The following is a 14206-nucleotide window of genomic DNA, read 5'->3' on the forward strand; positions in this document are numbered from 1 at the left end:
CCTACGACGGATGCCTAAAGTGAGGTGAGTGATCTCGGGGTTTCTTAGTTCTTCAGACTGATGAAGGTGGGGTGGGCCTGAGAAGTCAGATTGGGTCAAAGCCAAGGAAGGGATGGGGATGTCTGTGGCTGAGAAAACTCCCAGGAGATGAGAAACTATGAGTGAAGATGCTATGTGATGCTGGGCTCCCAGGTTGCAGGGAGTCGATGCTCCAGGGCACAGTGCCCCTCACAGACATTCATGTGACTGGGACCACAGATGGGGGCATGACTTCGTACCTTTGTTGAGTGAAAGTGCTCCCTCAGTCTCTCTCAAAGCTCCTGCATCCCGGGGGGGGGGGGGGAATCATTCTGCCTATTGAAAAGCTGATGCTGTGCGAAGCCCCATCTGAAAGGTGAAGGCTATGACTGAACATTGAGGAAGGAGCGAAGCTGTGGCCTGAGGTTCCCCTCAGGATTGTGGTCACCCTGGTTCTGGACACCCTGTGGTCCAGATTTCTTCAGGCTGCCGAGAACGCAGCCGGAATATCGCCCCGGGGGTGGGGACTGAAGGAAAGGTGATGTGCTGACTCAAGTGGAGAGGTATCGTCACTGGCTGAGGGAACACCTGGCCTGGATAGTCTCAGGAGAAGCAAATATACTACTTTCCAGTGACCTATGAACTTGAGTTTTGCTGAGGCTCCTCCTAGAGTGGGTCCCCAAGGACTGTTGGTTAGCTGAAGAGGCCATATACTTCCCGAGTGGCGGGGGGAAACAGGACTGTGAAAGGTCATTCCCCACGGTGTGTCTGGGTGGCCACAGCAACCGGCCATTTTTCTCATTACCTGGAGTGTAGGCTTCCAAAGACGAAAAGATAAGCCACTGTGAGCAGATCAGAAGCTGTGTGCTCAGTGTGCCAAAGCTCATCCATTGCCTCTCCCAGCCACGCCCACAAAGCCTCACCACTTCTGCCTGACATACTGCGGGGACAAACCACAGCTGTGCTCTCTCAGGGTGGATCACGCCTGAACCAGGCCCGTACTCCATGGGAGCAACAAGGAGAAACCCAGGAGGGACACAGGGCTCCTGTCCTCATCGTCCCATTGGTTAGCAGGGAGGTGGCTCTGTCACCTTCACCACACCGGGGCCACTGCCACAGGGCTGGGACTTTACAAATTCTTTTCGATAAGTTCTTCCATGTGGCCCACGTTCTTCCATGATGGCCCACAACATGTGAGCCTCTTGCCTCAGCCCCCAGAGTGCTGAGATCACACACATGACCCACCATCCCTGGCCCTGGAGGGAACTTACAAAGAGCTATTAAAACATACCTATCTAGTCATCAAGAATTTGCCTGCAGCCTTGCAGTTGGCGGCACACGCCTTTTATCCCAGCACTCGGGCGGGAGGCAGAGGCAGGTGGATCTCTGAATTCGAGGCCAGCCTGGTCTATAGATTGAGTTCTAGGACAGCCAGAGCTACACAGAGAAACCCTGTCTCAAGAAACAAACAAACAGAATTTGCCTGCTCGTTTTGATTAGAAGACACAGCAGTGTTTTCATATCGTAGAGATTTATGTGGGTGACGGTGACTTATAAAGCAGTTCGATGTCCACATAGACATGCTTCACTTATTTGCGAAACATGTAGCATATGTCTCTGGCAGGAAAGAACATCAAAACGCAGCTTCATTATCACCTGGAGTGCTAAAACATACGCCCGTTGTAGGCTTTTCGCAAAGGTTGCTTATCTGTGCCCTCATTTTATCTTGGTGGCGTTGGGAACTGAGTACAGCTGTCCACATGCTCCTCGGCAGATGAGGTACCCATAGGAGGCATGCTTGCAGACTCCTGCAGAATTCTGCCAGCCGCAGAGTGGGGGCTGGAAGGTGGGGCTTCAAGGAAGCTGCCTGCAGCCTTCTCTGAACTTGACTGGTTCAGTCCCTAAGATGAGCTTGAAAAGCCCTAAAGTGAGCAGAGGATTCTGGGTAATGATGAAGCACCACAGCTGGTACTGTGCTGGTCTAGACCAGAATTCCAGTTTTATAGCCTTTAACTTACCGCTGGTCTCTCCTTCTCATCCTCAGAGAAAATCCAAGATCACCGCCTCCCGCAAACTCATGCTGAAGGTGAGGCTGGTCCCATGGGAGATGGAGGGGCAGCCATGCAGCCTTGAAGGGGTGTGGAGGGCAGGGAGGGTAAGGAGGTGACCAAGCAAGGGTAAGGGAAGAAGCCTGGCCATTGCCAGAGCTGACTGGTGACCAGTGACTTGTATCCTGCTCCTCCTGGGCACCTGAGAGGCAGCGGGAAATAACCTGGAGAGGGATCCCTTGGTGGAGGGAGAGGAAGGGACATGGTTCATTTTGATATGTTTCTCTCTTTGGAGCTCTGTGGGACGAAAGGGCTAACAAGGAGGGAAGAGGGAGACTGTGTGGGTAAGCAAGCTCTGGGGCTCAGGAATGCCACTCGGTGTGACTTACACACGGCTAGCAGCTACTGCACACATTGCTAACACTGAGTGATGGCCTCAGACCTGCCGAGTCCGGAGGCTCTTTCCCCTCACTTGATGGTGCTGGTTAGGGAATATGAGGAACCAGCCTTGGCTCAGCGGCTTTGTCCTTTCCAGAGCCTGATGCTAGCCAAGGCCAAGGAGTGCTGGGAGCAGGAACATGAGGAACGAGAGGCTGAGAAGGTGCGTTACCTAGCGGAGCGCATCCCCACCCTGCAGACCCGAGGCCTGTCCCTCAGCGCCCTGCAGGTAAGCCTGGCCGGCTGGGAAGGGCCCTCTGTGGGTCTTGAACTAACACATCTGTAACCTACAAGGTGCCCTCCCACCCCCCACGCCAATGTGATACCCCCATTTTATAGACTTGAGAGGGGAGTCCCAGAGGGGAGAATGGACTTATTGGTCAGAATCAGGGACTGACTTCCCATCAGTTGGTGCAATGGTATGGCCTGGGGGATGGGCAGGACTTAGGAAGGCCCATTCCTCTAAAGATTTGCCCCTCTGTTTAGAGATGAGTCTTTACTGTTTTTAATTAGTTAGGAGCTGCTTTAAAGTGACTGAAGAGAATAGGCTAGATGCAAATACTTCCCATGTATCTCCCATGGCAGTGGCTATTTTAATTTTATTATTTTTGTTTAACATGTAGTTGTCAAATTTTCTACTATTAACTTATGTTACTTTTATGGTAAGAAAACTGTTTTTGGAAAAAGCAGCTATGAGCCTGGTGCAGAGGCCTGTGTTCACAGTCTCAGTGTTCAGGAGAGAGAGGCTGGAGGATGGCAAACTAAAGCTTTTTTATTAAAACATTTGTATACACTGTATTTTGATCACATTTCCCTTTCCCCAGCTCTTCCCAGATTCTTCTTACCTCCCAGGCCACTCAACTTTATGTTATTTCTCTCTCTAATAAAAGAAATACAACAAAAAAATCAAAAATCAAAATCAAGAGGAAAAAATATCAAAAATCAAAATAAAGAGGAAAGGAAGGAAGGAAGGAAGATGGAAAGAAAGAAGGAAAGAAAGAAAGAGAGAGAGAAAGAAAGAAAAGAAAAAGAAAATCAAAAGTGTGGTAGTGCTCACTTTTAATCCCAGCACTCAGAGGCAGAGGCAGGCAGATCTGTGAATTCAAGGTCAGCCTGGTCTACAGAGTGAGCCAGGACAGAGCAACATACTGAGACCCTGTTTGGGGGGGGGGGGGCACTTTCAGGTCAGCCGGGGCTACATATTGACATAATCCAAAAAAAAAAAAAAATCTAGGAAAAGAAAGCACACAGAGAGCAGAAAGGAGAGCAAAGGCTTATGCTCCGAGGTGTTCCTCTGAGGGAGCCTCTAGCAGCTCCTGTTGGGATTACAGCGGGCCATAGCACCAAGCATGCTGAGTGTGGAGACAGAAAAGGGAGGCTGGAGCTGGCGGCCCTCCCCCTCCCCTCCACTCTCACGCTGTCACTCTACTCCCTCAGGACTTGTGCCGAGAGCTACATGCCAAGGTGGAGGTGGTGGATGAGGAGCGATATGATATTGAGGCCAAATGCCTCCACAACACGAGGGAGGTAAGCCCCAGGGAGGGTGAGGAGCAGGCTGGGCCTGTGCGGGGTAGGGTGGGCATCAGATGGACCACCCCTTTCTATGGGGCCTTGGAGACAGCAGCCTCTCAGCATGAAGCTTTAGTTTTCCACCCTGGCACCGTCGGCCGGCCGGGAGATGGGCGGGAAGGACAGTCACACAGGAAGAGAACAAACTTCCTCCCCACCTGCCATGTGAGCTCTTCAGAAGTTCCTGTCTGTGCTCACCCACACAAGTAATCAGTTGTGGGTTAATGACATCTTGCCGCTGTGAAGGGCTTTCATGTGTGTGGCAACCTTTGATCCTCCCTCCATGCCTGTGGGTGACATGGGGACTATTACCCGACCCTGACAAATGAGGACACCGAGACTCACAAAGGCTAAGAACTGGCTTGGCGCGAGTCACAAAACAGGGGTCCCAGTCTGTACCCCGCTCTCCGATTCGTACTCCTGTACTCAATACTCAGTGCTCCTTCAGGGTGGGGTGTGCGAGCATTAGGGCCAGCCGGTAGAGATGAATGGGGAAAGGCGGGACTTCCTGTGCAGGCGGGCTGCTTCTGAGCATTCACCCACTTCCACTTGCCAGGACGCGGCTGTGTGATGTCACTAAGCTCCAGAGAACTCCCTCTTAGACCACACCCTGGGATTCCTAGGGTGTAGGATTTAGGTTGTTTTTTTTTTTTTTTTTTTTTTTAAACCTGCTGGGTCAGTCTGGGTCCAGCGGCTTTGCAGGTCCCCTGGGCAGGGCCTGAGCAGCACAGCAAGGATGGAGGGACAGAAGAAAGCAGTTCACGCTGCACACAAGGCTTCCGAATGTGAATGATGGCTGAGTGACTTTTCATTTATTTGAGGCTTGGTGAAGAGGAGGGGGTGAGGTTAACGACTGGGCTTAATCTGTAGAAGTTCCTGGTGAGTGTTTGGAAAAGGATAGATAGGTGGTTCTGAGCACTTCAGAGTGTCTAGCCTGGAGCCTGGGAGACTTGGGGGGTGGCTCCAGCTGGAAGCCCAGGAGTTGGATCCGCAGGAAGAGAGGTCCGGGTCTAGCGTCCCTTCCCCAGAGCCTTGCTCCTTCCCTCTTACAGATCAAGGACCTGAAGCTGAAGGTGCTGGACCTCCGTGGGAAGTTCAAGCGTCCACCCCTGCGCCGGGTCCGTGTCTCAGCTGACGCCATGCTCCGAGCCCTGCTGGGCTCCAAGCACAAGGTGTCCATGGACCTACGGGCCAACCTCAAGTCTGTGAAGAAAGAAGACACGGAGAAGGTGAGGGCCACTCTCCTCAGATACTTCCTCCTCCTGCCTACAGCCTGAGGCGCTCTAGTCAGTCTGTGCTCCAGAATGCTCTAGAACCCCCTACGAGGTCAGTGTCAGAGGAGGGAAGACAGGCGGCTTCCAGTCTGAGGGGAAGACTGGGCAGGGGAAAGGCTGACGGAGGAATAAAGTAAAAACCTTGCTCCCAGTGTCAATGAAAGGGCGACCACTGCCCCAGTCACCACGGCTTCTCATTGCGGCTGCAGGAGCATGAGTGTAGAGAAATTGGAGAACTGAGTTCAATCACTTGGCTAGCAAACAACACCTTCAAGTTTGCTGGCCTCACAGTATATGCCCAGAGCTGACAGGACTGTGTTCTCAAGTGTGAGAGAGCGATCTCTTGTCCAGGAAGCCTGATAAAATAAACAGGCTCGGCAGTCTGCTGACAAAATGGAAACAGGTCAAACGAATCAGGGCACGCTTCTTGGAGGAGGTGACCCTGAGCTGTAGTACGTCACCCAGGAGGGTGTTGTGGGGTCTTGGAGGTGAGGCTGGCCTGTGATCCACGGAAAACCAGCTCTGTGAGCCCATCACAGTCACCTAGAACCTCCCACCCACACAGCCTCATACTCTCTGTGGAGTCTCAGCCTAACCCGTGTCCCTGTCCCGCTAAGGCATCTTCCATCACATGCTGGGCAGGAGCATCAGGATGTCCTGTCCCTAGAAGAGGTGGATTTTCTTCCACCTGATGTCTCTTGAGCTCAGGTGGCCTTCGTTGCCCCTCCAGCCTGGTGAGTTTCTGACGTGTTTGCCAATTGCCCACAGGAGCGGCCAGTAGAGGTGGGAGACTGGAGGAAGAATGTGGAGGCCATGTCTGGCATGGAAGGCCGCAAGAAGATGTTCGACGCTGCCAAGTCCCCGACCTCACAGTAGAGGTGCCTAGGGGTGCTTGTCTTTGAAGTCCCTCAGAGTCCCTAGGGCACTCGGGATAAGCAAGGGATGAGAGGCTGATGCAACGTGCAGGAGAACTCCTGGGAGTCAGCTCTCTTGAGCGCAGGCCTACTCTAGTACCTTCAAACACATGTCTGCGTCAGGTCCCCTCGTCTATAAAACTGGGGCGTGGACCAGATCGGTGGTCCTGGGACTGGCAGCCTCCATGTGTTCCTAGTTGCACATGGCTGAACTGGAAACTGTGGGGCTGGGGGACCCTAGAAATCCTGAGGCAAGCCAGAGTTTGAGAATACAAGGTTAGATGATCCCCAAGGTCCCTTCAGTCCTAACTCTCCAAGAATCTCAGGTCTTCGACACGCGGATTTGGTGACATCCTTTATATGTATTTCCCCAAAGAAGCCCCCCAATCACTGTTGCCGGGGGGGACACCAGTTCAGAGACGCTAACCCCCCACTCCACAGAAATAGTCGAGGAACATAGAGGTGGAATTGGGCCATAAAAGCCTTGCTGTGAGAGCACAGAAAGGAGGTGGACAGGTCCACAGGCCTCCCAGAGCAGGCAAGGCTTTCTCCCCAGAGCAGATGTCAGTCAGTGAAAGGAGAGGGTTCACAAATGAAGGGGGAGGGCTGAGGGTGCAAAGGTCAGCTGTGGGACCAAACCAGTCCTGGAAGATGACAGGGCAGGCTAGAGCCAAGGAGCTTGGGAAGGGTTTAGAGAGAGGGAGCTCAGGTTCTGGGCAGAGCAGCGGAGGAGTCTCATGGGTGGTACAAGGGAGAAGCCCCAGGGACTGTGGGGGACGTGTGTGCTGTGTGTCCATCAGCGACGCCTCAACAGCACACATCACTAGGATCTATTTGATAATGTCTCCGCTCTGTCTTTACAGGTTGCCTTGCTGTATGGCACTCTGGGATCGTGCTTTGGGCCCCTTCCTCCAGCCCCACTACTCAACTATCTTCCTGCCAATGCCTGGAGCATCCCTGCTTCGCCTCCTTCCCCCCAGCCTACATGGCCACCTTTGGAGCCAGGATGAAATATCACACAGAGGAAAAGAGAGAAGCGAGTGGCGGAGAACTCAACCTACGAGGCACGCTGGTGTTACCCAATCACACCGAGGGGCCACAGGCTGAGGAGGGAGGCAGAGAGAACACCGTCCCTACAGCCCCAGATCGCCACCCTCCATTTCTGTGGCTACCTGTAGTGTCCACTCTACAGAGGCATCACAACTCTCCATTAAAAATCCAGGTTCCTGGTGGTTTCTGTAGCTCTGTGGTTAGTGCTCAGAAGGAAGTGAGGAAAAGGAGTCTGTGCAGAGGGATTGAGTTAGGAGTTCAGAGTAGGAATGGAAGACTAAGGATTTGGTGGTTGTCTGCTAACGTGCCCCCAAGGAATCTTTCTTCCAAGTCACAGTGACATCACACACTCTCACCATCCAGGAATCTCAGCTCACCAAAAGCTGGGATCTCTGACAACAGACACGTCCTATCCTAGGCTCTAGGGGTCAGAGGGGCTTCCCATTTGTAGCGTACCCCGTCTGATTTCCCTAGCCTCCACAAACAAGGACCCTCTGGTGCCTTCACATGTACCTAACTGTTGTGGGCCAAGAGGGCTCTCTCTTCTGGTCTGCACTCGGACCTCCGAGGAGGGACATACTGCAGTTCTGTGTCTGGCCACCAGGAGACTCCATCCCTCATCTCTGCCTGGCTGCTCAGGTCCTAAGTCCTTGCTCTCTGCTCCAAATTACTTCCTCTCTTACTGGAGGCGCGGGAGGGGAGGAGGAACATTTCCTGAGTCCTCTGCATGGGCCCTCTGTCCCTTCCCAGACGGCAAGAGGCAAGAGTGTGTCAGAGACCCCAGTCTCTCCTCACACTCCCAGTCAAACACCCCCAAGACTCAGTCTTTCTCCAAGGCGGTCCTGCCAGTGGTCTGACCTTTGGGGCCAGTTCCTTTTCCTATCTCGCTAATGTTTGGGCCCAAAATCTGGGAGGGGCTTACGCCAGGGGGAGAGGAGTAGGTGTAATGAGGGAGTGGGGAGAGCCCGGGGTCCTTGAATTGTTACCCCACCCCCAACCAAGCCCCTTAAAGGAGCAAAGAGCAAGATTCTGAGCCAGAGTGGAACTTGGCTTTTAGGGTGGTGTCAATGGCAGTTCCTGAGCTAAGCCTACAGGGAAGTAGCTGGTCCTCAGGACTAGCCTCCACAGAAGCTGAGCGGTCTGGACGGTCCCGTTCACCTGCCCCTGGAGATACCCAGCGCTACCCTCTGATCTCCGTGTATTATCTGCCACGAATGCCAATGGCTGGGGCAAAGTGCAGCGTGGTTACCTCCTGGGGCACAGTCTGGGGCGGGCATGCTCAGCCTGCCTGTGGCAGTGGGGACCAGCAACTTGGGGTGCGTTAGGAAAGGCAGCACCTAGCCCCAGGGCTTTTGCTACAAACACATCAGTAGGCAGGGAGTGAGGGGTGTGCGAAGAGCGCACTTACAGTGCACGCATGCCTGTAGTCATAGATACACCCAGTCACACAAACACACACACACACACACACACAGAGAAAGATCGTTGGGGAACCTGACAGGGCTGGTTCATGCCACAGAGCATAGGGTGAGGCTTCGTGCCTGGGCAGCCAAGAAACCCACCCTTCCTTGCCTCACGGGCTCCTCCCAGCTGGCCTGGCTCCAAAGCATGTCTCAATGTTTTGTCTCTTTCCAGCTCTTTGATAGAACCTGGCCTTAAGTTCCTGAGGCAAATCTCAGTCTGCCAGTAGACCATTAACCTAGGGCTTTGACAGATTGGGGTCTCCACCCTGCCCTATAGAGGAGGGAGTCCAGCCCCAATCCTGACTCAAAGCAAACATGCTATACAGAGGGCTGCTGGGAGGTGGGGGTGGGGCTCCCAACACACCCAAACCTATGGCCCTCTGGGAAAGGACAGAGGACCCAGGCAGAGAACTCCAGAAGGTCACCAGCCCCATTCTTCTGCTTGCAGTGCCCTGAGCCATCTCCTTGAGGATAGGCTAGCGCTCTGACAGATACCCACACTTATCTGGGGAAGATCGAACCCCTGCCTGGCAAGGAGAAGATGGTCTTCAGCAATGGGGGAACTCTGGAAAGGGTTTTTGCTGTAGCCTGGGATGGGAAATGTGATATCTGTAGAGTCCTAACTCTGCATGGAGGTCCACAGTCCACATGACTGGATAATGGCTATAAGCAGGAGTGAGCCTTGGGACCTCCCGTTGATTGGCAGCTCCCACGCGGAGCATGTGACCATGTGCCAGGCACTGCTTTAGATACTGTAGTCGGTTAACCTTCACATCAGCCCTGTGAGACCCCCCCGTGCTATACGGAGGCTCTGAGTTATAGTGAGTCCAATGACTTCCCATAGTCACAAAGCGAGGAGGGAGGAGGGACTTCACTGAGGAAGTTTGCCAACATCCAGACTCTCATTCACTATTTCCACAGCACTATTTCAAGTAATAACAATGCCAAATGTACCATGCCAAATGCTTTATCAGAATTTGTCACATGTTCTCAGAAAAAGCTTGGAGGTAGACCTCTAGGAACGGAGCCCCGGAGGGCTTGGGACACTAGGCTACACGGGCCAGAGATTGACGGCTGTGGGCTTCATAGGGGACCCCAGTTCCACTTGCCTTGGGGGTGACTCTTTTCTAAGATCGGTCTTGCTTCAACTGTCTAGGAGGGACCCCACTAGGGTCCTACCTGTATACCATGGAGTTCCCTTATGCCTACCAAAAGGGTAAGCCACTATGTGAGAGGCAAGCCAGACCCACATGGGCAAAGGGGAGGGTTTCTTCAAACAGTTGGACCTAGGCTGAGGGTGGAAGCCCAGGACCTTCTTGGGGAATGCCTGGTGTGAACAAACCCACAACAGCTGTGTGGGCATGCCTCTCTCTGCAGCTGGAGATGGCAGGATATTCTTCCCTCCTGGTTAGGAACAACCAGGGCAGGATGCCACCTGCTACCACCCTGCCTGTCTTAGAGTTCTCAGGAGGCCGGCTGGTGTCTTCCCTTTCTCTCATGAGGTGCCCAGTCCCCACTGGTCCCAGGGCTCCAAGGCCAGTGGAGTGTCTGAATCTCATTCAGTGACTGGCACACTCAGGGCAAACCTGTGCTCAGAGTTTCTGGGGCTAAAGTGTCATTCTGAAGGAGGGGCCAGGTTAAACGTTAGCCACAATGGCCCCCCGCGAAGTGAGTCACACCCCCCACGGGGCTCTGGGCTGGGCAGCCATGGGGGCAGTTTTGTTCCAGGTGGGTGGCCAAGCTGCTGAAGTCTGGGACAGGTCTCTGGGACCAGTGCCGATGGCGGCTTCCTCTGCTGACCCCCTCAGGGTTCTTTTTCCTCAAAATGTTTACCAGACCGTGGGGCCTGTGCTACAAGGAGGGGTAGGGGGTTCTTTATTCTCAGGATATATGCCCAAGCTGGCTTGTGGCCCTAGACCCCGAGACCAAGGCAGGAGCAGGACAGGATGGACTTCGGTGTCCCTAAGGCACTGGCACAGGGTGTTGGGGTCAATGTGTGGAAGCATTCAGAAGGAAAATGACTTGCTCAAGGTTGCATGGGACTAGGACACGGGTCCCCTCACTCCAGCCTGCTTGGTTTTTCCATCCACAGGCTGAGGCTGGGGCTCTGAGGAGCTTGCCCATCTCAGGACTCCAGTGCCAGCAAGAGGCCTCTCCCAGCCCTTTGCTTTGGGTTCAGGAGAGGTATGCCTCCCCTGGGTGACAGGCAGGTGTTTCAACATGGAGCCCCTGGGGGGAAAGTGTGTGAATGCCACAGCCGGCAGCCGCTTAGAGAAAGGGTGAGCCTGGTTATGCGGCACACCACGGGGAGCCCGCTGCCACTGGTTAGTGAGGTACACACACTGTGTGGTCTGGTGCCAGCGCTCCCCTGAAGATGTCCTCCCAAATGGCTGTTTGTGACCCTCGCTCATGGGCTGTGCTCTGCTGAGGCACAGTACCACAGATGCTTGGGGATCCCAGAGCTAACGCAGAAAATGGAAAAGGGCGTTCCTTCGTTCCAAAGTAAGCATGCCTCCAAGTTGCTGTTTTAGTATTAAAATAGCCTCCGTGTGTTAATTGTTTCTGATGTCTTTTGAGACAAGGTAGGTCTCCTTGTAGTCTGGGCTGACCTTGAACTCAGATCCTCCTGAGGCATGCACCACTCTGGCTTCTAATGTTCTTAAGTCACAAATTAAGAAACTGGCAACCACTTCAATAACGAAAAGCCAGGGACCACTGACCTGGGGTCCTTAGGCTGTGGGTGTTTGTTGCTTCAGTTCTTTTTTTTTGTTTGTTTCTCCAGCAGTGCCAAAGGCACAGTGGCTGCTCAGTGGAGATAAAAAAATAGGACCAGAACTGAAACCTCAGGGTGTCCAGGTCAGCTGGTCAGGGCTGGGGATCCCCCAGATTTCCATTCTAGCCTCCCTAGGAAAGGATGCCCTATGAGTCTTGTGTTTGGGGGGATTCCAGAGCCTGGATGTCTGTTGCGGGATGCCTCAGAACCTCAAGGGAGGGAAGAAGAGGGGTGACCTCTTCCTTATCTTTGCCTGGGAAATGGCAGAAAACCCCTGCCCTTGGTCAGGGGTTTCCCAGTCACACGGGCTTTGCCTTGATGGATTTTCCTTGAAGGAAGTGACCATCACATGTGGACATTTTAAACATATGTGCAAATAAAGAATTATAAAGTGAGCACCCCTTTATGGACCGTTTTTATTTTTATGGTGCCGTGGCTTGAACTCTTGGGCCTGCAGACAAGATCTCAGTCATGGAACTACACCTTTAGCTCCCAACCACTCAGTGTCAGATCCAGGATATTGTGAAATACCTTTGAAACCCTTGGGCCCCTCCCTCATCACAATGGCTTCCTCTCCATAAAAGTAAATAAACATGATCTTCAAATTTGTGTTCACAGGAGTCTCCCTTCTCCACAATTTAAGTTATCTGTGGTCAACTCTGACCTAAAAATACTAAATGGAAAAAAAAAATCCCTGAAACAAGTAATTCATCCATTTAAATCACGTTATTCTGAGTAGTATAATGAACTTTTATGCTGTCCTGCCCAGGACCTGGATCATATCTTGTCCTGTGTTCTAGGTGTAGCTTCTGTCTACCAGCCACGTGGCTATCTCTGTTCCTGGGTAAGCTGTGTGGTATCACAGTTCCTATCTCTGGTCCTGTGTTCCAGGTGTAGCTTCTGTGTACCAGCCATGTGGCCATCTCTGTTCCCAGCTAAGCTGTGTGGTATCACAGTTCCTGCCTTTAAGTCACCCCTGTGTTCTCAATGGCTCCAAAGCACAAAGGCCCTATAGCTGGCAATTTTATCACAGTGTGTGATTACAGTTGTGTCCCCATCCATTCCCACCCCACCTTTTTTTTTTCCTGTATCTCAGGCTGGCCTGGAACTCACTATGTAGCTTAGACTGGCCTCTAGCCCTTGGCAATCCTTATCACAGCCTCACAAGTGCTGGGATTATAGGCGTGAGCCCCACCCAACTTCCTCTATTTCCTTAGGTTTTTTGTTTGCTTGTTTTCTGTGCAGGTGATTGCATCCAGGACTTTGTAAACGTTAAACGTAAGTTTTCCCATTGAGCACCACTGCCAGCCCTTTATGCTTAGCCACTATTTGTAATTCATTATGTCTATGTTACAAATTAAGCTTTCTCTTAAGCATGTATAGGAAAAACATCACATACAGGGTTGTTACTCTCTGTGATTTCCAGCATTCTCTAGAAGCCCTAGACGGATCCTCTGAGGATAAGGAACTGCTACATAACTATAACTGCTAGATTTATGGACCCCTAATCCGTGCATTGCTGAGGTTCACATCTTCCTGTAAGCTTGATATATAAATGCACGCATTTTGCCTTTTCTCTTTCAACGCTGGGTCAGAAATTCACCCGTTTGCAGTTCGCTCGTTTTTCACTGCCAAGAAATGATGAAACGATGAAGATACCATCCTGTATTCATTCCCTTTCCGGCTCCTGCTTCCCTGTAGGGTGCCTTTGAATATTCATGGGCCTCTCTTCTGGTGTTCATGTCCAAGAGTTCTTCTGTCTAGGAATGCAGTTGAAGGAGAAGGAGAACATAGTCACCTTTGCCGACTGTACCACTTACACTCCATTTGCAGCTCTGGGAGCTGCTGCAGCATCACACCCTGGCTTCCCTGATCCCAGAGGCCAGGGGTCCTGGACGCCTAGAACCCCCTTGATCTCAGCTTCCCCATGACCCAGACAACAAATGTCACTTTCAGTAGTACAGATTTTCTTCTCAAATAAAATTAGTATGATTCTCCAAACCGCCATTGAGTACCCAGTGTGCTCAGCAAAGTGTTAAGGGGACAGGAGGGGGGATTCGTTTTCAAGATGTTTGGGAAACCAGGACATGGGTACAGATGCCAACTCTATGTTGCTGAAAAATCATTCCTTCCTCTTTCCTACTCAACCCCTGTCCTTGGGCTATGGGGCACACATTGCCAAGCCATCTCCTGAGCTCCCACACCAACATCCAAAGATCTCCCGGACGGCTCCTTCTAAGACCTTTAATTCAAATGGGTATTGGGTGCAGCTGACCATCTGTGACAATTCGGGAGATAGCTCCCCAAACCGAGAATTATCAGGTTAAAATATCAAGAAACCTTTTGTGGTCCATAGCCAACTTCCTCCCTAAGTCCTCTGGAATCCCTGGCTCTCTGAATCACTTGACTGGACTCAATCCCTCTCTTATCAGGCAGAGAGGAGTCACCAGCCCTGTCAATCACCTCTAGCCAACAGTTCAACTTTCTGATGCTCTTGCTAACCCCATCTCCTACACAATGCTACCTATGATTAAACCTCCGTTCGTTTCTTTTGTAGATTATGAAAATAGCCCCCTAGTTCGGTGTGGTGGCTCACGCCTTTAATTCCAGCGTTCCCTGCCTTCAGGAGGCAAAGGCAAGTGAATCTCTGGAGGCGATC

The 14206-nt window shown here is 52.2% G+C and overlaps 1 protein-coding gene across 1 annotated transcript; it reads left to right on the forward strand.

Moving 5' to 3' along the window:
- The first annotated feature begins 1969 nt into the window (after positions 1 to 1969).
- Positions 1970 to 7493, forward strand: Tnni1 (troponin I1, slow skeletal type). Its single transcript, XM_052736702.1, has 6 exons — positions 1970 to 2104; positions 2602 to 2733; positions 3942 to 4031; positions 5126 to 5302; positions 6116 to 6225; positions 7125 to 7493. Exons 1-5 carry the CDS (start codon positions 1970 to 1972, stop codon positions 6221 to 6223), a joined length of 642 nt encoding a protein of 213 aa, XP_052592662.1. The 3' UTR covers positions 6224 to 6225; positions 7125 to 7493.
- The last annotated feature ends 6713 nt before the right edge of the window (positions 7494 to 14206 follow it).

This window comes from Peromyscus californicus, unplaced genomic scaffold (assembly GCF_007827085.1).
Source record: "Peromyscus californicus insignis strain IS unplaced genomic scaffold, ASM782708v3 Scaffold_14__1_contigs__length_90479793_seg_2, whole genome shotgun sequence".
NCBI lineage: Eukaryota > Metazoa > Chordata > Mammalia > Rodentia > Cricetidae > Peromyscus > Peromyscus californicus.